Below are 27,015 nucleotides of genomic sequence, written 5' to 3'. Positions count from 1 at the left end.
ACCCAAAAAGTCTGCCTCCCACCCTTCCAATCCACTGCCACCAAAATCATTTGCGGAGTCCCCCAAGGATCCTCCCTCAGCCCCACACTCTTCAACATCTACATGAGCCCACTAGCCAACATCCTCCAACCACACAGCATCACCATTCTCTCCTACGCAGACGACACCCAACTCATCTTCTCCCTCACCCGCAACCCTACTACCACCAAACACAACCTCCACGCTGCACTCCATGACACCTCCGCCTGGATGACAGCTAACCACCTCAAGCTCAACTCCAACAAAACCGAGATCATCATTTTCGCCCCCACAAATCCATATGGGACACCTCCTGGTGGCCCACCACCCTAGGCCCCGCACCTACCCCAGCAACCCACGCACGCAACCTTGGCATCATCCTCGACCCCCTCCCTCTCTATGACCCAGCAAATCAACGCCGTCACCTCCTCCTGTTTCAACACACTGCGCATGCTGAAAAAAACCTTCAAATGGATTCCCACAGAGACCAGAAAGACCGTGACTCACGCACTAATCACAGCAGGCTAGACTACGGCAACGCCCTATATGCCGGCACCACACTCAAACTCAAGCACAAACTCTAGAGAATCCAGAACACAGCCGCACGCCTCATCCTGGACCTCCCCCGCCATGAACACATCTCACCACACCTCAAATCCCTTCACTGGCTCCCCATAGACAAAAGGATCACCTTCAAAATCCTCGTCCACGCACACAAATCCCTCCACAACACCGGCCCATCCTAACTCAACGATAGAATAAACTTCCACTACCGCCACCTCCGATCAGCCAACCTCGCACTCGCCACAGTCCCCCGCATCCAACACACCACCACAGGGGGCAGATCCTTCTCTTATCTCGCCCCAAAGGCCTGGAACTTCCTCCCCACCAACCTCCGCAAGACCCAAGACCCCCTGCTCTTCAGAAAAAACCTCAAGACATGGCTATTCGAACAGTGATCGTCCCACCCCCACTAGCGCCTTGAGACCCGCATGGGTGAGTAGCGCACTATACAAATTATTTGATTGATTGATTGACAGCCCCTATATTTTAGGGGCACAAGAAATATTTGTAATTATTTTGGCAAGGAAGTCTCTAGACGCTCTGGTCTCTCCCATTATGTCCCTGCTCAGCTTCTTGGTGTTTTCCAAAGCTGCTAAAACCAGTGCCTGCATTTCTCAGGTGTCAAGGCCCGACAAAGATTGTGTCCCGTGACAATATGATTTCTTCAGTCAGGTGATGACTCTATTGGTACAGAAGGTGCAGATGGTGGTGGATCTTATCCAAAGTCTAAGGTTCATTGTGGATGTAGAAAAAGGTTAGATCATATTCCCTCTCAACGGCTGGACTTGTTGGGATTCCTAGAAGGCACGGAAAGGGCTTGTTGATGTTGCCAAGCGAGAAATTGAGGGGGGATCATGAAAGAGGGGAGATCGCCGCTGGGTCAGACCCATATTTCATTAAGACATCTGGCACTGCACTGGGGTTGTTGGCATCGTCTATTTAAGCAATATTTCCAGGGCCCCTTTATTATCAGGCTCTTCAGAGATTAAAAATAAGGCTTCTTCACAGAGGCCAACGATATTCTCAGTTGGTCCCATTAGATGAAGAGACAAGGGCAGACATTCCTTGGCATATCACCCATATGGACACCAGGAACAAAAGAGTGATATTTCCTTCTTCGCCAGATCTTGTTTTGGAATCCAACGCAAGTCCATGGGGAATGGTTGCAAGGTGTGGCACCTATTGCACTGGGGGGAGATGGTCCAGAAGGGAATCACTATGACTCATAACTGATTAAAAGCTTCTTGCAAGCTACTGTGTAATTTAAAGTGTTGTAAAAGGGATGCTACAATGTACGGTCCTTCTTCACATGGGAAATCTTTCAGCTGTCAGATACGTCAACAAGCGGGAGGAGGGAACTCAGTCAAAACCAGTGGTGGAATTGGCAAAGGTGCTGTGGGAGTTCTGTGTCTGGCAGAAAATACTACTGGTGGCAGAATACATGTGGGGGGGGGGGGGTGGGAGGGGGTGATGATTGGTATTCGCGCAATATGCCAGACAGCAGAAAATAGGAGTTGGATTCCAATCTGTTCATGGTGCCGGAAGGTCTTTGGGGTCCATTCTGCATGGATGTATTTGCCACCAAAAATACTGCTAAGCTGGACAGGCTCTTCATCTGCAGACTGGATCCTGCTGGCCACAGATGTGTTCTTCCAAGACTGGTCAGAAGGGGTTCATTATATATTCCTTCCATTTCTCATTGTAGCCTGGACATTGGCTTAGATTTGTAGACAAACAGTAGAGGGTTGTGTCAACCCTGGTTTCCCGCCGTGCTGCAATTCATGATAAGATTGCACTGTGCAGTTGCCTCCCTTCCCTCAGGTGTTGAAGAGCCCCTATGCCCAGTGTCCTGTATTAGTTCCTCACAACAAACTGGCCTTAGAAGCATGGAATCTTTCAAGATGCTTGCAGATGTGCCAGGATTTTTGGATGGGACTCCAGGCTACATTGAAGCCTCACAGGCTAACAGCACTGTCAAGGGTTACAAGTCAGGATGGGGCTTCTAGTGTGGCTGGTATCTGGAAAGGGGACATCACAATCTGAACAGCACATATAGGCAATTCACACCTACAGGAGTTAATTTTCGCATTTCCAGAAGGACAAAAAAATGTGTCCTTTCTGGAATTTTCATATTTTACTATTCACTCCACATTCTGTGTGGCACAGTGCCTTCAGCAAAATATTGGGTGACTGACGGGGGTGCGAACTCCTGCACCTCAGCTACTCATACTTTTGTGAAAGCCTTTTCATTGTGTTACTCCCAGGACTTTAAGTAGATGGCTTAAGCTGGTAATGTTGAGAGCAGGGGTATACACGTCCACTTTCGGTACACAGGAGTGCATGGCATCTAAGGCATTCTGGGGAGGGGCTACATTGGAGGACATCTTGAAGGTTGCAGATTGGTCTATGGTTTCTACTTTTAAAGCCTTCTATTGTACACCAGTTGATTATGTGGCAATGTCTGATAATAATTGACTTTGTACATGATGCGTCTTTGTATTTTGCTGTAGCTTCGGAAGCACCAAATCCGGCATTCATCTGGCGAGTGGATGTGGCCTCCAGCAAATCCTCAGTCTACAGTGGCTGTAGATCTGTGGACTATATATGACATCAGGAACATCAAAGAAGATGCTATGCGGCTCCTGCTGGGTTTACTTTTACTGTTTTAGCTCCTCCATTACACCCATGGATTTTAAAAGTCTACCTCGGGACACATCAGGAAGAGAGGGCGACATGCTTTAATTGAACCCTTTTATTCTGGGTATTTGTGTTATGTCATGTCCTGTGAGGACTACGGGATACTGAGAGTTCTAGTATTGATTAACAGTAAGAAGAGAGATTGCCTAATGCTCCCCTTCGTTGTTTAATAGAAGCAGGACTCTCCTTCACAACTCGCTAAGAGAATCTGCAATTAAACTTAGGGTCATAACTACAAAAAAAAAAAAAAAAAAAACATGCATACATTGTTTGCACCCATTTTATGAAATGCATAATTTATGCACAATATGGATGGAAATGTAGAACACTTAGGGAAAAATAGTTTAAGCTAAGTATTTGTACATGACACCCTGAAAACCTCTCCATCCCCCAGGACCTAAACGTTTTCAAAACCTTTTTAGATTATCCTCATTGCGCAGTTTGCTTAAAAATAGCTTTTTTTCTTTTCCTTGGAGGCCAGAAAAAACAATACTACTAGTAATGTGGAACTCTATCCTTGGGGAGCTGGACTGACCACCACCTCAGTAGTCGAGGTGGTTATGACTAAATCGCATCACTTACCAGGCCAGCATCTGTACATATGCTCGGGTGTCAAACTGCTCCCTCATCCGGAGCCAGGCCATTGACTCCTGTCTTCGTCCAGTGAACTCTAACACGTTTTCTGAGGCATGGATAAAGATAGGGGACTAAATGTGTGCCTTTATCGCTTATCCGCAAGGACAATACCCCGCCAGACGCTCGATCCAGGAGCAGACGCAAACACATTTCAAAGGATGGGAACCGTAATAAAATTGTGAACCAATGTATTTTCTTTTTTACTGCCACTGCGGTAAATTGCCACTTTGTTTACACGAGAGAGTAGCCAACAAATTTTCAACATTACATGAAGCACGTTTAGAGAACAGCAGCGAGACTTATGAACCCATTAAAGAACATAAAAAACACATCTACACCGATAGCGGCACAGCAAAGCGGTCCGGGAATTTAAAAGCCACTCGTTCATCTGCCTACTTTAGGACTCCCTTTTTTTGACAACCAATTCTGATCATAAACTCCACAGTACCAGGTCCTGACGCGACACCCGCCATTAGTACAAGATAACAATCACCTTCTATGTCATGATGCGCTTGGGATCATGTCATGATGCATTTGGCTTAAGCATCATAATGTGATGGCATCTACAAAAATAACAGCATCCCTAGCATTTTATTTTTTATTGTGATAAGTGCGGTGAAATTTATGACGTTGTCGCTATTTTATTGTTTAATCATCTCCGATTAGCTGCAGTAAAACAATTATTGCTCCTTGATGCGAGTATCCCTCCAAAGGTTTTCTGTTCAGTTTTGCATTTCATAATGTGCAGATTGTGGAATTACTGTAATATCCTATTTTTTCTTGTGATGCTGGAGACAGGACCATTACTCCTGCAATGCTGGGCTCATTTTAAGAAAATTGTCTTCTGCTACGGTGTAACCCATTCTATTCACAAGACCATTCGAGGTCGAAAAATGACTTCTCTCTGTTGTGGCAGAGCAGCTACGGTAGGATGATGATAACTTTCCTTAACTCTGCACCCCGGCACTAATAACCTCCTCACTGGTCTTTACTGCACAACGATAGCTTTTCTTTGCAAGGACTTTCTTAATCGCTAAAAGCTCTCATTTGCATCATCTGCCTGCTTGCAGGGCTGACTTTTAATGCGCGCATAGCAATGTAAAACACTTACTCTTGATTTTGCAGAATCCTCCAACTTCAGTGACCTTTTGACCCTGCAGGAATAATTTGAAATGATTAGACCATGTCTTTATTTCACAACATAAACTACAGTTTCATTTTAAACGTTGGGATGACAGCGTAAAATGTGCCACCCCAACAATACCGAGCATTGGCATAGCCAACTGGTCTCATCTTTTGTGCCCTATTGGCTTTACCAATGGTTTTTGGCCATGTTGCATAGACATTGGATAAGTCAGGCTCACAAAGAACACTTTAATGTTTCTTTTAGTAGGTGGATTATTTTTCCACATGGCCACATTTCAAATTTGTTCTGAAACAGACTGCTAGCAAACTATTTTCTTTTATGAAAAATAGTTTTGTATGAGGATTTCCTCCGATTCCCCACCTATTGATAATGGGTGCAACATACATCTGGGACAATAAGTACATTTTTGACAGAGTATGATATCAAGCATTGCACCTTTGTGTCCACAAGCTAAATGTCTTGTCGAGAAGTTCAACAAAGCTTTTAATTAATGTATAGAACTGACTGTACTGGAGCACATGCCACCGTAGATCCACAACACCACATAGTTTCAGGAACCACAATATTTCTCATTCAACTACTGTGTTTACATCCTTGAATTTCTCAGCAACAGATTTAGCTTGTGGACACAAAGGTGCAATGTTTGATATCATACTCTGTCAAAAATGCACTCATCGTCCAAGATGTATGTTGTACCCATTATTAATAGGTGGAGAGTCGGAGGAAATCCTCACATAAAATAATTTGTCATAAAAGAAATGAGTTTGCTATAAATATGTTCATAAAACAATTTGAAATGACACGTGGAAAAATAATCTTCTACCTACTAAAAGAAACATTGAAGTGTTCTTTGTGAGCCTGACTTATCAAATGCCTGTAACACTTGGGCCCTTAAGAAAAAACATGCAGGAACAGGAGTACAAAATCGTATTCCTGGAGATATTTTCCCATTCTTAAAGGGCAAACTTGTAATGGTGTGGTAATACTGCAACCAGAAATTACTACAACGCACAGTATCAGGATTTCCAGGTGTGGTATTAACACATTAGGAGCTCTGTGACTCAATGTAACGAGGGCCAAGATGAGATAATGTATGTTATTCCCCTCATTAGACACTACCTCACTAATGAAAGATCTTGAGCATAGGATTTAAGCACATCTCCCACATTTCTGAAACTCAGCAAACACTTCTTCAAACAATCCTTTGTATCAGACCGTAACCACTATCAAATGCTACATGCTACCCATACTTACGGACAGTGAGCCTTAAGTGAAAGTGCAAACACGCTGCAGACGTGCTCCCATCTATCCATCTGAACCATCCCTGCCCAAATGCTTCTCTGAGTTCTCTACAGACTGCCTTTCCAGACCTCCTCTAGTCATGCTCTTCCTGTCTTGATATAATAATCCAGCAGTGCTGAAATCGCAGGACTTCTCCTAGGAGAAAGAATAAACACTAAGAGCTTGTGACCAGCCCAAACAGAACCTAGTTCCCGAAGGATACTGGAAAATGCTTTACTCTCATTATGAAGAGTAGTACTTCTGATGCAATAGCAGTCATTGTCTTCTACCTCAGGAGAAGTACCAGAAACAAACTAACCTTACTCAGTGCTATAATATAAAACAGGACCGCAGCTAAGCATTCCAAAAGAAGCTTCCTGAAATTTGCAGAACGGGATGCAAAGTTGCATAGCCAAGGAGGACACTAGCTGTTCTGTATACAAAAAAATGATTAATAAGATCGTCCATTAATTTGGGAAAACATTTCTCATTCTTTTAATTCAGACCACAGTTGTGCAAGATGTCTAAAATGCAACACTGAGCTTTAATTTATATCTCAGTGCAGTCCAAGATTGAGTTTAATTTTAGGAGTACACATCATCAGAAACTCTATGAAGTTGTAGCACACAATTTCTCCGGAAATAGCTATTGTGGATGTCAGATTTACAGAATATGCACGACTTAGCATCACCCTGCTGAGTGTGACAAATGCTGGACCCCATGTCAAGTTGGACAGGATGGTGGGATGATTGCAGGTTAACTGCTGAGATCACACAAGCATTGTCTGTGACGGATTTACCCACAACATTATGAGTATGCTTAAAGCACAGATTCACCCTTGGGTCTGCTGGCATGCTTATTGTTACCCGACTAACAATACTCATTCCATCAACCTCTGCAAATGAAAGGCTGAGTGGACCTGCTAGGATTCGAACCTGGGCCATGAGATCAAACAACTATGTATTGGTTCACTGCCCCATCAGATCAGGCCAATGAGGAGCAGTGTGACAAGTTACAATACTGTGTGTAAATTTGAGGGGTTTATACACCCTTCAGTGCATGCTCTCTGTGCTTTCATAGCTAAAACAATGGGGGTGGAAAAGGGGGCAGGTGGTACACATTTTCTGCCACACCCTCTAGAAAGGGATGTACATTAGAATTTAATTTTGACTACCAAACCATGACCTACCTCAATAAGTTAGCTGAACACTACTTTGAGTCTCTTTATTGATCATGAAATAAAAACATCATCCCTGATTTCTTGATTTGACAACTACAGCGCTGTACCAGTACTGTATTAATCTTTCCCTGTTTTTCTTCTGCACTGGTTTAGTAGTGGTACCTTTTGCTTTCCACCTTCTGATGTCCACTCTCATCACTCTACTTTCACTGTTTTCCCTCATTACTTTATCAATATATTTACTCACCTTATGTGTGCTGTAGTTCATGCCATAAGTTTTACTGTCTGTTTTCCGCCCCCGCCATGCACAATCTTTCATCAAAAGTTTTACTGCAAATATTACATTTATATCATCAATTATGTTATCAAGGGTGATGAGTGCCGTTATTTGTGGGGTAATTAGCAGTGCATGGCGAGGGAGCAAGTTATAGTTACCTTAGGGCACAAGCTGTAGTTACTTGAGATAAATCTAACTATAACAGGTGAATTTCTATGGTTTGGTACGTTTAAAATGTAAGCTTAACTATAACGCTGTCCCCTGCCCCCTTTTCTTATTTTTTTACATTTTAGACTGGGGCTCGGCAGAAGCCGAATCCCAAGATGGCTGCCAACACTTCCTTGTTGAAAATCCCTATGGAAAAATGCATGGGGGAAAAAGGTTTTTAGGACCCCCGCACCCCCCTTTTTCTCTGCCCAGAAACTTTCCTGACAGACACTAACGTGAGCATCGAAGTTTTTGTAAAAAATTTGTGAAGATTCATAAACCAACGCCAAAGATACAGGCAAGTAAAAAAAAAAAAAACATTTTTTCTGTAGAAACTAGGTCCTAACTATAACTAACTAGTGGATCGCCACTAGGATATATATATATATATATATATATATATATATATATATATATATATATATATATATATATATATATATATATATATATATATATGTATGATTTATTAACAAAAAAACAAAGGTTACAGGGACGTTATAGTTAGGTTCACATTTTAAACATACAAACCCATAGAAATTCATCTGTTATAGTTATTTCAAATAACTAACATGCCCTAAGGTAACTATACCACGCGCTCCCCCCCATGCACAATTTTCTCATCATTAAATTATTTTATTGCAGATGTTACAGGGAGTTTATCAATGATGTTATCAAGGTTGTCATGAGTGCTGTAATTTGTGGGGTAATTAGCAGTGCATGATGAAGGAGCGAGTTATAGTTAACCTTAGGGCACGAGTTCTAGTTACTTTAGATAACTAGAAATATAACAGCTGAATTTCTAAGGTTTTTGTATGTTTAAAATGTAAGCCTAACTATAATGTCCATGTAACCACTGTTTTTTTTCCAGTGAATTTCTATGTTTTTTTTTTTAACAAAATGTAATTTTAATTACTATACACTAATTCAACTTCTGCCATCCACCCAACTCCACGCCACGCACATCCCTTGGCCGTGCGACACAGGGGTTGGCGGCCAACCCCTTATAACCACCCAGAGAGTTTTTCAAGACTTGCATGAATTATATACTTAGAATGAGATATTTTATGACAAATTGAAAAAAAAAATGTATTTGTCAAGTAAAAAGAGTGAAGTCACCTCTTGGTATATACTTTAAATATTTGAATATGAAAACTAAAGCAGGAATGTGACTTCTGACACACCTAGAATGGAACCCTCAACCTTCAGGGTGAGGGCCTGAGACCTTCACTTCTAGGCCACGGGTGTCTCTTTGCTATGTGGTTTCCAATACAGAGGTAGGACAATCAACCAAAAGATTTTGATGGCAAAAAGACGTAAAATGTTCCATCACTAGGAATGTTTAACATTCACACACTAGTAAATAAACATACACACTGTTGTGAGATATCAGGATTTGAACCTTCAACCTACTGAGGGAAAGTCCTAGAGCTTTACCATTATGCCAGATATGAGCCTGGTCTGCTGTGCATCAAAGCTATAATATTAAAACTAAATATTTTGCTTGTGTGCCGCTTTCAAGTCGTTCTATGGAAAGGCTATTGACATTGCAATGCACTCACCATAGAATAACTTCAAAGCAGCAGGCCAGCAAGATGCTTGGTGCCAGGGCAGGACCACAGCCCTGAAGGCCCCAGCTGCCTTAGCTGGCTCCCCACGTCCTGCGGGAGCTGGCATTGCTCCTGCAAGCAAGGAACAGCTTTAAATTGCAGTTCCCTGCTTTCTGGAACAATGTTTTCATCTTGTCATCGTTCAGCATACTGAAATAACATAGCCCCTGGGAGGCGGTTTCTGAAGCTGTGTTTGGAAGTGGGTGCGGGGAGGGCTGTGTGCATATAGGGGGGGAGGATTAGGGAGGGTAGGGTTTGGCCACATTTATTTCAGTTCAATTGCTCCGACGAAGGGTGGCAGTCCCTGGGGCACTTTCAGGCCCACCTGCCTACATAATAAGCAGTGTCCCGGGTAGGTGGTGGTCCTCGGGAATTTCATAAGCACTAGGAAGAGGGGCACTGTGACCCCCTCCTATTTGTTTGCTATGCCCACGGGACCTGGCCCACCCAGGGGCAAAATAAAAAGTAAGAGGGATAGGGGAGTTCTTGTGGGGCCCCTGCACCAAGGCTGTGGGGTTAGGGTGACAGTACCCTGCCCCTTTTCTTTTTTTCCCCCTTTTTTTGAGACTCGGCTGAAGCAGTCTCAAAATAACTGCCAAAACTTCCAGGTTGAAGTGTTGGCAGCCAATCATATCTCTGAACAAGATTGTGAGTATTCTCGAATCCCATCTCAAAATGAACAGATTTACACGAAATATTAAAAAGGCTTTTTTTCTGGACCAAAAGCTACCTTTCTGCCAAATTTGATATAATTCCCTCCAGCCGTTTGGGCTGTAGCCATGTTCAAAACCCCTTTTCTCCACCCCCTCTTGACGGATCACCCCGAACCTTCCCATGCACACCTTTTTTTGGAAACCTTTGTGAAGAGTTGTCAAACGGTGGCAAAGATATAGGTAAGTCAAAAAATGCTTTTTCTATGGAAACACGGTCTTAACTACTTAACTATAACGGCCTGTAGGTAATGTGTATGTGTGTGTGTGTGTGTGTATATATATATATATATATGGTGGTTCTGTCATACACCATTATCCATTTAGAAATACACCATTTGGCTTGCAAGGCATATCCTGCATCCAATTTAATATTGCTGAAGAGTTCCTTGGTGTGTTTGCCGCTTGCTTCAATGCGCTTTGTAAGGGTGTCTTTTTTTGCGTCTGAGTCGCTGGTAATATTTGTTTAGGGCGCACTTGAAAATGGATCGGTCTGTGGTAATTATGCTGGTGCTCCATCAGCTCTCCAGTAGTTTGCACTTGTGTTTCATTGTCCTGAGTTCTATTGTGTACCAGATGGCTTGTTTGGTTGCTCTGCGGGTCCTGGCTTGTTTAATGGGGCAACTTGGTCAGCAGTGTTGGTGATCCAGGTGGCGAAGTTCTGCTGGTTACAGGTTGGTTGAGGGGCAGGGCTGGGAGTTGATGAGGGCGTCCATTTATTGGGTCTGCGTTACTTTGTTCGAGCTGTGAAAGGTGGCGTTGGAGTGGGCCTGATGATCCTGTGATGGTGAAGTGGATAATGGAGTGGTCTATCCAGGTGAGTTCTGTGGCATGGATGTAATTGACTGCCGGTGGCCGTGAAAAATCAGGTCCAGTGCGTGTCCTGCTCTGTGTGTGGTTGGTGACCAGCTGGGTTAGACCAATGTTGCTCATGTGTTCCAGAAGGTTGGTGGAGGTTTTGTCCATGGGTTCATTCAGGCGCAAGTTAAGGTCTTTTAAGAGGGAGCAATGCTTGGGCTTGATGGCTAGTGGGGCATGAAGTCAGTGATGGTGTTGCAGAAACTGTTACGTGATCCTGGCGGTCTGTAGGCGAGGGTGCCTCTCGTGGTTGTTCTGTCATTGGTTTAGATTTGGAAATTGAGACGTTGGTGTTGTTCTCGGTGGTGGTACATCGGATTGTTTCTTTGTGGATGATGACGATGCCTCCGCTGTGTTTGCTGGGGCGGTTTCGGTGTGCCATCTTGAAGCCACTGGGTGTTTTGCGGTGGCAATGTCAGGGGCAGAAGAGGGGTTGAGCCAGGATTCTGTGATGCCAATTGCATCAGAGGCGAGGGTGGTGATGATGTCCCAGACTTCAGTGGCACATTTGCAGAGAGATCGTGCATTGAGCCGGAGGCATCGGAGAGGTTATGGGGAGCGGTTAGTGGAGTGGCATAGTGCTCTGTGAAGGTGGGAGGTCCTGAGTTGCAGGTGAAGATACAGCGGTGGCAGGTGAATGAGGATAACCGAGGCAGCAATTGTTTGGGGGTCCAGGGCCCAGAGTTCAGGGAAAGAGTACCTGTGGGTGGTTGGAAGGGCAGGGTTCCTGGCACTGGGCACGGTCCAGGTGCAGACGTGGTTGCTTTTGGTGCACCTTCTGCACCAGACCTTTCAACCTAGACCAATATTATTCTACAGTTCTTGCTTCCACAAAATACATACTTGTTCCCATGGTATTTATTAGTAATACCTTACATTACAGACAGGCTGAGTAAGTGGAGATTGCAGGCCATCATTTTGGCCTACGAACGTCCCACTGGGATTCAAAAGTCTGCGTTTGATACATCTTATATTTTACAGCATCAAGGTGTGTGTCTCACAAAACGACTAACTGCTTCAGTTTCTGAAGCTAAATACCATAGGTTTAGAGCTTTTGCTGAGTACAGTACAACTTCGTGAAATAAAAAACAAACAATGCTATCCAGGAATTCAAATGATTTCCTTTCAGGCTGGGCAACAGGAGTGAGGCATAGAATTCTTGACAATAATGGGCCATAGAAACTTGTGGTAACCCGTGAGCATAGGGCGTGGTTGTGGTCCTTGAGGTCTCCTGCCGTTTGCTTATGAGCATAGTGTGGTTACTCCTTGCTAGATTCATCTCCACTGGAACATGTTTTGCCAAATTTGCCAGCATAATTGTGTATAAACCTGCAGTTGTTGAAATACTGCAGCACACTCAACCTAATCTGGAATAGCTATGCATCCAGTGGTAACTTATGTTCATTGGTGCTGGATGTCTGTGCAACTGGTTCCTTCCATGGAACAGTTGCAATGGCCACAAGGATACCACCTGCTACATTCTTGAGAATTTTGAACATAGTCATTCAAGCGATGCAGGAAGAAATGGCCTTCAACCTGAATTTTGTCTTAAGAATATTTGGAACGAAGCAAAGTACTGACTTTAAGCCATTACAACATTTACTACCATTGTACAATGTATTAACAGCCTGCATCGTTCCACCCATTGCACTTGAGACAAATTTCTGAAACCTTACACGACTTAGGCCCTTATGTCTAAGCTGTGCGATTTCCTAATGGCGATTTTGAATCAGTAGAAATTGATATTAGGAAGTTACAATTTACATACATTCCTTTTAGGATTCACAAATAGCGATTTCTACAGATTCGCTATTTGGGAATCGGAATTTTGTACTCATAGGCCAAAGTCACCTTAGACTAGCTTTAGAAAGACTAATTCCATTCACTAGTTTGAAAAATGATAGATTGAACTGTGGCTTTTTGAGAAGTTACAGGTAAATTATTAATTTAGCTATTATGGGTAAAATGCAATTATATCTAACAATGGCCATTGAACATAAGATCAATCAATTATATTTCTCTTGAAGGTAGACAGACTATCCAGAGTAGCAGTCAGAGGGACATGAATAGGTAGTCCTGTAGAAAATAGTACAGGTCCTTTATATTATTTTGGGTATAGGATTTGGATCATATTTTTTTTTTTCAAATGCCAGTCACTTGCACAATATCAATCTAAATCTTTAGATCCTTGTTTTAGCACTCGGAAAGCATATACTGAAAAAAACATTTGACAGTATTACTAGCACCAGTAAAAGGCTATGTTATTGTCTTTTTACTTTTGTTCACATTTTTTATATGTTATTTATTATATTTTTTACATGTTATATGAGACACTCAGGATAACAACTGTAAGGAAATCAGTCAAAAAATGTAATAGTTGTACATCTCTGCATAGTAGCGGGACAAAGGAGTTTGACAAAGATGTACATGACAAGCATTAACCAATTTCCACGTTTCCTTAATGGTTATGTCCTTGAGATGAAAACAGTATATTGATGGATGGAGCATGGACGTCTGCAGGTGATGAAAGTATGAGCCATAAATGCAGTACACAGAGCACTGAGTGGCATATAACAAAACATACCAGAGCATCAAATAGCATAATGACATTTGGAGATTTAAGGGCCGATGACACTAACTGGCATGCGATGAGACATACCCGAACACATGCATTAATATATGATGGTGTGCACGAAATGCATATATAATCTAATTGTGTGACAATGACATACCAGGGCATTCCTGGTCACATGGCATTGTTTTGTATTTGGTAGGGCATACTTATAGCACTTGCTGCCATACATTGGGGTACCTAAGCACATCAAGGTAGTAACTAGCATATGTTGGGTGTACCAGCAAACAATGATAGTTGCATAGCATGACGTGGTGACAGTCTTCACTGAATTCTGTGTGCTTGATATTTGAAATCAAACTTGGACACTCGATATTTTTGAAGTTGAGACCTTACCATGCTATACACTCACGAAACTGTTGAGACTTGAAAAAATATGTATCTAAAGAAGGCATTTGCAAACGATATCAGTGTATTTTAAGAAAACAACAAACTAACAATGCTAATTTATTTATTGAAGAAGTCCACATTTAGTGATGTGTTTATTTTTTTAAATTAACTCAATGGTACTTGGATGGGGGAAATTAGCTCATTTACAGAACATTGTCACCTGATATTTTTAAACTAAATTGTTGACGCTTTTCCCCACTATTTTTAAAGCTTACTGTGTGAACCTATTACAGAGTGACGCTTTCTGTTGATGATGATGGAGTTTTAAAGAAGTTTATGAATTTAATATTTCATTATATATTAGCTGTTGGAGGACTGAGCTCTAAATCTGTTATACCTTAGTTCTACTTAGCCTGTAAGAGCTGATTAAGAGACTGTGGTGTAGGACCTGCGATTGATTATGTTTTTTGTGTTTCGAATGAGTAACTCCCTGAAAGGGACATGATGGGGAATGTATAAGTGAAGGGAGAATTATTTGTGTTTCGGAAAATAATGTGCGTCATAGCAACCTTAACACTGGGTGTACTGAAATGACAGTGAAAACCTATGAATCTTTTAGCCGTCTTTGTTTTATTTTTTTATTGGAAGTATTTCTGAAATGCCTAGCAGTCCGGGCAGCAGAGCGCTCTACAAAGTAACAGCACACGCAACCAACACGCCAGGCAAGGAAGGTATGTCTATTTACAGTGAGAACTCAGGGGAATGTTCATACCGCTTCAGCGTTCCGAGGTTTTTAAATTTAGAGTTTTTTTCGTCTATACAAACACTGAATGAATGAGCACAGGCCTGTAGCCATTGCTTAGCTTTTAACCATCAAGAATCCTGAAGAAGATGCCCATAGGTGAGGCACAAAGCAGTTCGCTAAGTGAGCTCCTGGACTGGAGGAGGGAAGGAGCTTTGACAAGAGAAGAGACTGAAACAAGGATACCCAATGTTGCCATATATTTTTTTGTTAGAAGACTGAAAACAGACATTGCCACTATTGTTGCTCTTAGCACCTTGGTGGAATATCTTTTCCCAGGGTGGAGCATCAGAGCTGAGTAAACCAAATTGTTAGGGCGTTTTCTGCTGTGTTAGTTGTTGACTATGAACTGCTGACAGATTCCATCCGCACAGAGAGGGAGTAGAGTGAAGACAGAAGCCCCTCTCAGGAACTTAGCTGCCACAGGTCGGAGAAGAGGTTCTAAAGCTATTGTAACCAGAGTCAGGTTCTGCAGAGCTCATTCTTTCCAGAGCAGTTGCAGGTCGAAAAGGAGCAGTCGCAGGTCAAAGGGGAGCATGCGGGTAATTGCAGAACTCATGAACACTAACATCAAGGCCCATCTACAGAAAAGAGAACATCCTAGCAAGATGTATATGAGAACCATTGAGGGAATCAAGGCAATAGTCCCATCTAGCAGTACCTGAATTTAATACTGGGAAGCAGTTAAAGGTACGTGCAAGGAAATGAATCTTTTTGCATGGTATCCCCAAAGTTTTGGACTGATGCTGCTTGTTTTTCGAATTTGAGAGTGCACTGAGGCCTGCTAACCAGACTTCAGTGGCGGTGTCTTAACTCTTACAAAATGTATTTTGAATTGGCTGCCTCCAATTGGCATAAGCTGACTTAGTTATAAGTCTCTGGTATATGGTACCCACAGCCTGTAAGTTAGATTGTCCACCTAGGGATACAGCACTGGTTGTGCCATACTGAATGTGAAAGTACCCACTGGCTCCCAGCCTACCACTGCAGCCTGGAAGGGCAGTGTAAAACTGCAAGTTCAACTTAACCATTTAAGCCAATGGCAAAGCCTCCACTTCCTTTAACAACATAGCTGGAATGAACAAAGTTCTTCAGGGATCAGGATGTTTTAGGACAGATTGTATGAATCTGGCAAGATAGAAAGAGATATAAACAATTGTTAATTACTATAAACCACTGATTGTACACATTTCAAAGGTTAAAGTGCTGTGGAAGGGGAATTTGTGGGTGTTCAATGATGTAAAAGAAGCAAAGATAAGGGTGGTTTTAGGGTAAAGATGCAGGTAAAGTGAGGAAAGTGATATTTTAGGGTTGAGAGTGTGAGTACAGGTAAAGGGAAGAAAGGAATGAATTAATTTAAAAAAAGGTGGTTTGGGGGCAGGGCTTCTCTGAAAATAAAAAATGAAGACCAAATAAACAAATTATTAAAATAATTAATGTCGATAATACCAAAGCAGAAAAGGACTGTGATAAGGTTATGCAGATCTTTTTAAATTCTACCAAGAGCTATAGCAGGAAACTTTTAAGCCCTCTGAATTATGGACCAAAAATGTTTAACCAAGTTAGAATTAAGCAAATTAACAGAGGAAAAATATAGACCTCTGCTTGCCCAGTTTACTCAGTAGAAATTATTAATAATTAAATAACTTGCATACCATGGGAGAACACCCCCCCCCCCTCAGTGAAATTAATAATAGGTCTGCACACCTCATTGTATTATTTCACTTAAATGCATGGTACAAACACTGATTTGTCCACCATCATTCAAGAAAGAAAAAACTAGTTATATTTTCAAAACTGGGAAAAAATCCATTACTTTGCAACTCCTTCCAACCATTAACTCTTTGCAATTCGGATTATAAAATCTTTACAAGAGTATTCACGATAAGACTAGCTTGAATTATAGGACAGTTGATATTCCCATATCATACAGGGTTTAATCTAGAAAGAATATTAGCCACTAATACTCATTACACATGGGAATCTATAGCATATGGAAACCAGATTGGCCAGAATAGGCAAACTCAAAAAGTAATTTTATGTTAAGTGGCAAATTTTGTTTTCAGCAAGTGCCTTTATGGAATTTCCTAAAGGCCAGATATATCAAAGAAATGTTTTGCATTTCTTAAACAGCGAATTTTAAGAAATCGATATCTGAGAAATGCAAAATGAGATGTAAGAAAATAGCAAATCCCTAAGCGATTTCTTAAAAATCGCAATTGCTATTAGGGAAAGAGATTCCATTCATCCAAATGGGTTTGAAGGCCCATAGGTGCAAATTGTTTTGCATTTCGTAATTTGCTAATTCCTGTTAGGAATTCATAATTTAGGTAATGCAAATCGAAGGGTGCTGGGGGGGAGGGGGCTAAGGTGCCCTTTGATGCACCCCCTCAAAAGACATTGTGCACATGTAAAGCACACACATGCTCTAGGGGCGTGTGCGCGCTACATGGCACTTTTAAAAATGCATTTTTAATGAATTTTTTTAAAGGGCACGTTACCCCCAAATGTGAATTTGTGGTAACTGCATTTCCTAAATGCCCAGTTCGCATTTAGAAAAAGCATGATACATGTGCATAGGTAATCACAAATAGGCATTCCCTATGTGCGATTACCTATTTAAGGAATTGCTATTTTAGTGATTCCTTAAATTGTACTGCGAATGGCTTTCATAAATCCTGAAAGGCAATTTTGCATTCGCAAACAGGGGAATTTAGCAATTTGCACTGTTTGGGAATGCAAAATAGTTTGATACATCTGGCCCCAAGTGTTTTATTTATTTAGTTATTTTATTAATTGTATTTGTCATTTTCGAACATAACATATAACAAACACAATGCAGTGCAGAATCATCTACCAGAACAGTATCACAAATGATCAACAGTTTATCATTGAGGGACTTATAAAGTAATAGTGATTTCTAAAAGTATTAGTTGGGCATTTAACCATGAAAGGCTCAGAAGGGACAAAGTGTAGACAACAAACTGCGCTATCAGGGTATCAGCATCAATCTGTTTCAGTCAAGGTCTGCGAGAGAAGCGGAGAAGCGGCAGTTCTAGCTAAATAGTCCCTCAGTGGTTGCCAGATATCTCTAGGCCTACACATAGCGGGCTGAAGCAAGGTCTACAGCTTGCTGGTGTTGTTGCAGTATGTGAGACTGACCAACCAGGAGACAGCACTGGGCGCAATCCTAGAACGAATCCCCAATGAAGCGCTGTTTCCCACCTTGCTAACAGGAGCGATATTGCCGTAAGGCGTCTAATGGACTTTGGCAAATCGCCAGTATAACCAAGCAGGTCAGTAAGTGGGTCAGGGCTGAGAGGCCATCCCACAAAGACCAATAAGCGATCATGTACCTCACGCCAATCGAGGCTAATGTTAGGGCAGGTCCATGACGTGCAGAAAGTCTGCAGTCGGTGCCTGGCACGTGGGGCAGGCTGATGAGCAGGCTGGGTCGATACGAGCACTGGGGGCAACATAGGCTCATCTGAGGAATTGAAAGTCTATAAGCTTGTGATGCGGACTGTGCGAGACAAATCGACTTTGCACACAGCATGCCTCCCATACTCTTTGGGGCAGACGACATCCCAAATCCCTTGCCAGGATTCCCTGATCGCAGCATCCGGAACTGGAAGGGCCTTAATACACAATGTATATAGATTGGAGACCAATCTAGCCCCCAAGACAGCAGAAACCACGAGTGAGAGTGGAGGAAACTCGGCCAGCACCAGTGGGTATATGGAATAACATGCACACAAAGCAATTTGTAGTCGGCATAGTATGAAATACCTGCAATTGTTTGGCATCAGAAAAGCGCGAGTCTGTGGTGCGGGAGAATATGTGATCATCCAGAAAGACATCTCCGAAGTTGGACGGTCTGCAGCGTATGTTGAACTAATGCCTCCTGTGTAATGGGTATGAGGGTGTTATTGATTATCTGCAAGATGGGGGAGAACAATGAATCATAGTGAAGTAGACAGGCAAGTTTACGCCAGGCCCAGCTGGTTGTGGAAAGAGTCTTAATATCTCTACAATGGATTGGGACACCAACGGGCAGCAGGGCACTCAACGGCACAGGGGCCGCCAGGTCACCCTCAGGGATGGAGTAAGGCAGGCATCAGGGTGGAACCAATGGTATGTATGCTGACATTGCACCGCCAAATAGTACAGTTGGAGGTGTGGAACCCCGAGGCCAGAACACTCATAAGGAAGTGTGAGGACCTCCCAGCGAATGCATGGGTGTCTATTCACCCATACCAATCTAGTAACCAGGCCACAAAGTGCTGCAAAAAAACGAGTTGGGTAGCGGAATCTGGATGTTCGTGAAAAGGTACAAAAACTGCATTTTAACAAGTGCTATCTGACCCGCCGTGGAAAGTGGCAGCTTCACCCATCTGTCCACCTGGGCAATGAGACTCTCGACTGTGGGACACTAGTTTATATCACCTGCTTCTTGACTCTGTGGATGCCTAGATATTTCGCAGGGTCATGGCACCTGCGCAATGGGAACTCCATCACAGGTGGATGTCAGGAGTGACATCAGTTGATGGGAAAAGCTCCGACTTGTTCCAAATTGTATGTAAGCTGGAAAATTCGCCAAAAAGATTTACCTCATCCAGTATTGGAGTGAGACTGATATCTGGGTGGTGAATGAAAAATAATATGTCATAGGCCTACAGTGACACCAGGAGAGGTCTGCTAGTAAATTGCAGCCCCCTGTGTATGTGCCCCTCCCTCAAATGCCGCACCAAGGGATCCATCGCCAGTATGAAGAGCATTGGTGACAGTGGGCACCCTAGCTGTGTTCCACATACAACAGAGAAAAGGGGGGCCTAGAACACCATTGAGCCGTATACCCACAGTGGGTTGTGAATTTAGCAGATATATCAACTTGGTATAACCACAAGGGAACCCAAACTTCCCTAGTACAGTGTATAAGATGTGCCACTCGAGGGAGTCAAAAGCCTTTTCAGCATTCAATAGAGCAACAGCTGGCGGTACCCCCGAGACTCTATTTAGCACAGAGAATACAGTGCAAAGATTAATGCTGGTTGAACGGTGTGGCACAAATCCAGCTAAGAGGGAGAGGCAGGTGGCGATCATCTTGGCTAGTATTTTGTCAAAATTTAATAGAGGAAGGGGTCGGTATGACCCACAGTATAAGGGGTCTTTATCGGGCTTAGGTAAGAGTGTAATTACCGCCCCTCACATGGTTGTTGGGAGGACCCCCTATTCTATTGCTTCAACGTAAACTGATATGAGATGCGGACTAAGTATGTCTTTGTACTTCTTGTAGAACGCCCCTGTAAACCCCTCCAGCCCCGGAGCACGCATTCCCGCAGGTGAGTCAATAGCCTGTACCACCTCCTTGACAGAAAAGGTTCATTGAGAAATTGTTGCTGTGCTGTAGTCAGCCAGACCATAGCAATTTCATTGCGATATGCCTGCAATGCCGGACACGGCGGTGTCTGATGTGCTGAATACAGCCAGGAGTAGTATGCATAAAGTTCTGCTTGAACCTCGGAGGTACCAACTGCCATGTTACCATCCAATCTTTTGATTTCTAGAATGTGGGACGCTGAACATGATGGCCTGAACAGCCTGGCCAACAGCCTCCCGGGTCTATCTCCTTCACCATATCTACGGGCTTTGGCGTATCTGTCTATGTACTGCATCTCCCTATTCGCCAGGGAAGCAAACTCGTCAAGCAAGGGTTTCCAACGGTGTAGTGGAAGGGCATTCTCAGCGTGCTCCATCTCATGGTCAGTAGCAGAGACCTGCGCCTCCACCGCTGTCAGCCCTCGGCGTATCTCTCTAAGGATACCAATGTGTGTAGAGATGCAAACACCTCTGGCATATCCCTTAAAGATGTCCCAAAGCACCGCCCAGGTGTTCACAAAGCCCTCATTTAACTTGAAAAAGTCAACAATTGCCTTCCTTAACGCTGCACAAAGTGGGGTGTCTTGTAATGCCATATCCGGAAATCTCCAGAATTTCCTGGTACCGCGTGTTCCGGGGATAGCAACTGTAAGAAGTACCAGTGAGTGATCAGACAGTGTGCGGGGCAGGTGTTCAATCGCTGTGACCCAGTGTGCAATAGTTTGGGTGATCAGCCAGTAGTCAATACGTGACCAGGTGCCATGAGGTGCTGAATGAAAAGTATAAGCGAGGCCTCCACCATTGAGCAAGTGCCACGGTTTGTGAAGTGCCAGAGTACTGCAAAGGTCCCCAAGCGCCCGCAGAGAACGAGGTTTGGAACTCGGAGAGTGAGAAGTAGTGTCAAGTGCGGGGTCCCTTGCTAAGTTGAAATCCCCACCCATCTGGACATGCTCTACGTCAAAACGGTCTGTGTTCGTGAAGATCTTGAAAAAAGTCTGGAGTGTCCATGTTGGGTGCATAGGAGCTTATGATTATCCAATAGCCCCATTACCATCAGGTATCTACCATCACTATCCGACCATGTCGATAATGGCTTAAACTGTACAGTTTTATACACCAATATGCAACCCCTGGGAGTAAGTGCTGTAGCTAGCAAAATAGCGATGTGGGCCCCATATGGACGTAAACGAGGGAGCAGTTCCATTGGGGAGATGAGTCTCCTGTAAAAAAGCAATCTGCACCGCATATCTGCGAAGGTATTGCAGCACCAATTTGCCCTTGCAGGGGTTGTTGAGGCCACGTATGTTCCAGGACAGGAGTCGGAGTTCTAATAAGTTTCTCGCCGCTAAGGCATCAGCCCTCATGTGTTGGGTATGCGCGGCCATGTACAAAGCGGTTAGGAGTATCATTACACTGCACTACCAAACAGGACAACGTATTAACACCCATCCCATAGATGTAGGATAACCCTCCCACATCCGGCCTAAAAATGCTTAGTGAATCCCATATAACCCAAACGAAAGAGTTTCTTCCCTTCGGTAATGACTTTTCTGGTGGATACATTAGCTACCTGTGGATTCCTCACCTATTGAATACTCCCCTTGCACCAGCATCTGACGGAAATCTTCCTAGCTTCTGCACGTCGATGAGGACTTCACAATTGCCTACGTGACGCCGTCTGTACCAACATTTTTTTACGTGCCTGAGACTAATAGGCCATTGAGACAATCAATCAAATAACAATATTTAATAACATCCAAGATAAAAACATCATTCCAAAAACTCATTTTTTTTCTTCTAAATAAATACATAAATAAATATATACAGAATATGTACAAGCGCTCAAATACCAAGAGGAGCACATCCAAGAATAACTTGGTTAGACCAGACAGGCAACGGGGAGGCGGGTGGGACCGTGAGGAATCCACAGGTAGCTAATGTATCCACCAGAAAAGTTGTTACCGAAGGTAAGTAACTCGTTCTTCTGATGGCTACAACTACCTGTGGATTCCTCACCTATTGAATAGAGTCCCAAAGCAGTACGGCACTCGGTGGAGGGTGCCTGAATGGTCAAACCAAGAAATCCTGCAGCACTGACCGTGCAAAATGGCCATCCCTCCTAACCTCAGAATCTAAGCAGTAATGCTTCGCAAAAGTGTGGAGGGATGATCAAGTTGCGGCCTTGCAGATGTCGAATACCGGAACACCCCTAGCCAAGGCTGAAGAGGCTGACTTAGCTCTGGTGGAATGAGCTCTTATTCCATCAGGGGGTTCCTTCTTTGCTAAAGAATAACACAGTTTAATGCAAAGAAAGACCCACCTGGAGAGTGTTCTCTTGTGGACTGCCCTTCCTCTCCTCTTTCCCACGTGCCCGATGAAGAGTTGATCCTCCAACCTGAAATCCTTCGTTCTGTCCACATAGAAGCTCAGCGCTCTCCTCGGGTCTAAGCGGTGTAGTCTTTCTTCCTCTTTCGAAGGATGAGGTGGAGGATACAACGAGGAAAGAGTAATTGTTTGGGCCATATGAAAGGGTGAAACAACCTTCTGGTCCGCAACACCACCTTATCCCCATAAAAAGATGTGTAAGGGGGTTTAACAGATAGAGCCTGCAGCTCACTCACTTTTCTTGCTGAAGTAATTGCAACAAGGAAAACAGTCTTCAGAACCAATAATCTTAAAGGGCAAGAATGCATAGGCTCAAACGGTGAACCAATAAGAAAAGTCAAGACTAGGTTTAGATCCCACTGGGGCATAATGAAAGGAGTGGGAGGAAATATATTAATGAGACCTTTTAAAAATCTTAGTACTATAGGGGATTTAAATAAAGAGGGCTGGTCTGGAAGATATAGAAAGGCTGACAGAGCCGACAAATAGCCCTTAACTGTAGCAACTGCACAACCCCTCTGTGCTAGGGACAACGCAAAAGACAAGATTTCCGATAAGTGGGCACGTAAGGGATCAATTTGCTTCTCTCCACACCAATTCACAAATTTAGCCCACCTGCTTGCGTAGATAGATTTAGTGGAGTGTCACCTGGCCGATAAAATAACATCCACTACCTCAGGTGGGAGAGAAAAGGAACTCAGGTTGCCCCGTTCAATCTCCAGGCATGAAGGTGCAGGCTCTGGAGGTGGGGGTGTAAAACCTGCCCCTGCGATTGCGAGAGGAGGTCTGCCCTGAGAGGGAGACGGAGCGGGGGGCACAGAGAGAGTTGGAGAAGATCCGAATACCATACCCTCCTTGGCCAATCCGGAGCTATTAAGATGACTTGGACCCGGTCTTGGCGAATTTTCCTCAAAACTCGAGGAATCAAAGGTATGGGGGGAAACGTGTAAAGCAACTGGTCGCGCCAGGTCATCTGAAACGCGTCCCCCAACGCTCCTTGTACCGGATACTGGAGGCTGCAGAATAACGGGCAGTGCGAGTTCTCCCGAGTGGCAAACAGATCTATCCGAGGGATCCCCCACACTTGATTCGGATGGAGACGCCACTCGTGATCGGTCGAGAAATGCCGACTGAGACTTTCCGCACGCACGTTCAAGACTCCGGCCAGATTTGCTACCAAGCAAATCAGATGGTCCCTTGCCCAGGACCATAGCCGCAGAGCTTCTCTGCGGAGAAGGTACGACCTTACTCCTCCCTGTTGGTTTATATACCACATTGCGGTAGTATTGTCCGTCAGGACCTGAACCGACTGACCGCGAATGGAGGAGGAAGGCCTTGAGTGCAAGACGTATCGCCCGCAACTCCAACAGATTTATATGAAACATCTGTTCCACTGGAGACCAAAGACCTTTGATCTCCAGGTCCCCCAGATGAGCTCCCCACCCTAGAGTGGAAGCATCCGTTATTACTGTGGTCACCGGCAGAGGTTGCGAGAACGGCCTTCCTCAGGAAAGATTGCTGTCCGCAATCCACCATTTTAAATCTGCAGCAGCATCCCTGGAGATCTTTACCGATCCCTGAGATCCCCTTTGTGTTGAGACCACTGCTTCCGGAGGCACCACTGAAGAGCCCTCATGTGCCAGCGAGCGTGAGTGACCAGCAGAATGCAAGAAGCAAACAGACCGAGCAGACGTAGGACCTTGAGGACTGGAACGACCGCTCCACTTTGAAACATTGGAACCAACGCCTGAATGTCCTGAATCCGCTGAGGCGGAGGAAAGGCGCAACTCAATGTTGTATCCAGTACTGCCCCTATGAACAGGAGGCGCTGAGAGGGCTCTAGGTGAGATTTGGGCACATTCACTGAAAAACCCAGGTCGAACAACAACTGGGTTGTCGACTGTAGGTGATGCAACACGAGCTCCGGAGACTTGGCTTTGATCAACCAGTCATCCAGGTAAGGAAATACTTCTATCCCCTTCCTTCTCAGCTCTTCCGCAACCACCAACATCACCTTTGTGAAGACTCGGGGTGCTGAAGTAAGACCAAACGGAAGGAACGCAAACTGATAGTGTTGCGACCCCACCAGAAACCGGAGATACTTCCTGTGCGACTTGAGTATTGGGATATGAAAGTAAGCATCCTGTAAGTCGACAGACACCATCCAATCTCCATCGTTCAGCGCCAAAAGCACCTGAGCTAGGTTCAGCATCTTGAACTTCTCCTGTTTGAGGAACCAATTCAAGATCCTCAGGTCCAGGATTGGCCTCAACCGACCATCCTTCTTGGGGATCAGGAAGTACCTCGAGTAACAACCCTGACCCCTCTCCTGCTCTGGAAACAACTCCACCGCACCTTTTAAAAGGAGGACTTGAACCTCCTGTTCTAGTAACAGGAGATGCTCTTCTGAACAGTAGGATGGGCGGGGCGGGATGGGGGGAAGAAACTCCCGAAAGGGAAGGGCATAGCCTTTCCCCACAACGCTGATGACCCAGGAGTCTGATGTTATAACCTCCCACTTGTGGAGAAAGTTCAATAACCTCCCACCTACAGGAGTGGTGTGAGAAGGAATCCTCGTTTTAAAGAGCCACAGTTTTCAACCTCCCTTCCATTTTCTCAATGTGCTTCTTAAACACCGATGTGTCGTCTTCAACGGCAGAGATGAGACTCTCAGCACCCTCAAGGCACGATTACTGTTTGTCCTACCTATTTCCCATGTTATCCAACCTGGAGGTGAGCGAGTCGAACCTGGTGTCAATGGCGTGGAACCCAGCCGTTAGCTCCAGCAAGATATCTTCTGCTCCAAACACCCGGTCCTGCACCAAGTCATCCTGGGCTGTGCCCGCATCTCCAGCATGGGTGGAATCCATGTCTACCTGCCTTCTCTTTTCACAGGGGAGTTTGCGCTGTTTGGGGTCCCCAAGAACCCATAACCTCATTGGGCCACACCACCGGCACTTAGAGCAGCCCGCTGAGGCCACGAGCACCAGCAGATCATGCACTCCAACACCCATGGCCTGGGGGGGAGGCAATGAACTATTACTTGGGCTCTCCGAATCAGTCAATCGGGGTCCAAATTTGTAGCAGTTTGTGACTGGTGCACGTTATGGTCACAAATACGGCCCAAATCTGCAATATCCAACCAGGAATCACTGCGTCAGATCGTGGCCTTAGGCAGATCAGGCTCGCAGCAGGTGCACAGCCAACCCAGAGGGCCCAACAGCATGGCAGGGGGACCAACTATCACCCCCCCACCGCTACCATACACCCCCTGCAACAGCAGCTCAGCAGGGGCCCATAGGAGCAGAACACACTGCTGGTCCCACATTATGGGCGTATTGGCATCACATGGTCCAGCACCAGGCAGCGCTGCCTGGTAGAGATCACCGCTTGGGCCCGGCTGCACCCACTTCTCCCCCAGAAATCCTGCTCTGGTCTTTTGGGGGGGCGGGGAAGGGAGGGGGAGAGTAATGGGTTCAGCCTTTGACGACTGGTACAGGCTCACCCGAGGCCCCTGTTGCCTCGGGCCTCTGAGGCGTGTGGGCTGACAGGCATGGGCCTAGATGTCTACCACGCCCAATAGTGCAGCTGCCGTGGCCCACTCCACGCACCCTCCACCCGTTTTTCCTCACGTGTTGCTGCAGACTTCGGTGACCGCCAATCTCCACGGTTTATTGGGAACCGCCGCAGGAGCTTCACGGCCACGCAGCCATCTTGGTCGGCGGCATGGCAACACACCCCTCCTTATTGTTTTATTATTATGATTAAGTCTTTATATGAAAGATCCTCAGCAGAATTAGTGGTAGCATACCGTATTTATCGGCGTATAACACGCACCGGCGTATAACACGCACCTCATTTTAAGAGGACATTTCAGGAAAAAAAACCATTACATTTTATCGGCGTATAACACGCACACATCATTTGCTCCCTATTTTCAGGGAGAAAAAGTGCGTGTTATACGCCGATAAATACGGTATTTTGTGTGGGAGGGCAAAGAGATTGGCTCCTTTACCTTTAGCAGTTGAACTGCAACAAGGTTGTACCAGATACTTTTGCGAAATTTACAAAACCACTACCTGTTTAGAAAAAGCTTTCTTCTCCAGACCTCAATGGTATTCTGTCAAAAAAACTCCAAGGACATCTAGAGTTAAACTCAATGCTCCATTACATCATGCTAGCTGGGCTCTACCAGACTTTGAAATACCACGAGCAAATCTTTGCAAGAATCATAAGCTAGATGCCAGGAAGAGGAAACAGGGTCTACACTGCAACATTATCTAGGCCAAAGTTGTTAAAAAA

General features: G+C 44.4%; 1 protein-coding gene across 2 annotated transcripts in view; it reads right to left on the bottom strand.

The window, feature by feature from the left end:
• ITGB3BP (integrin subunit beta 3 binding protein) overlaps positions 1-27,015 on the bottom strand; it is a 288,073-nt gene that overhangs the window by 183,909 nt on the left and 77,149 nt on the right. For both annotated transcript variants that reach the window (XM_069232522.1, XM_069232523.1), the window contains exon 2: positions 5,027-5,069. In XM_069232522.1, coding sequence (XP_069088623.1) covers positions 5,027-5,069 — 43 coding nt within the window. The remainder of the gene's footprint in view (positions 1-5,026; positions 5,070-27,015) is intronic.

The sequence above is a fragment of the Pleurodeles waltl genome, chromosome 4_2 (genome assembly GCF_031143425.1).
Source record: "Pleurodeles waltl isolate 20211129_DDA chromosome 4_2, aPleWal1.hap1.20221129, whole genome shotgun sequence".
In the NCBI taxonomy this organism is placed as follows: domain Eukaryota; kingdom Metazoa; phylum Chordata; class Amphibia; order Caudata; family Salamandridae; genus Pleurodeles; species Pleurodeles waltl.
This window is presented reverse-complemented; position numbering and strand designations above follow the sequence as displayed.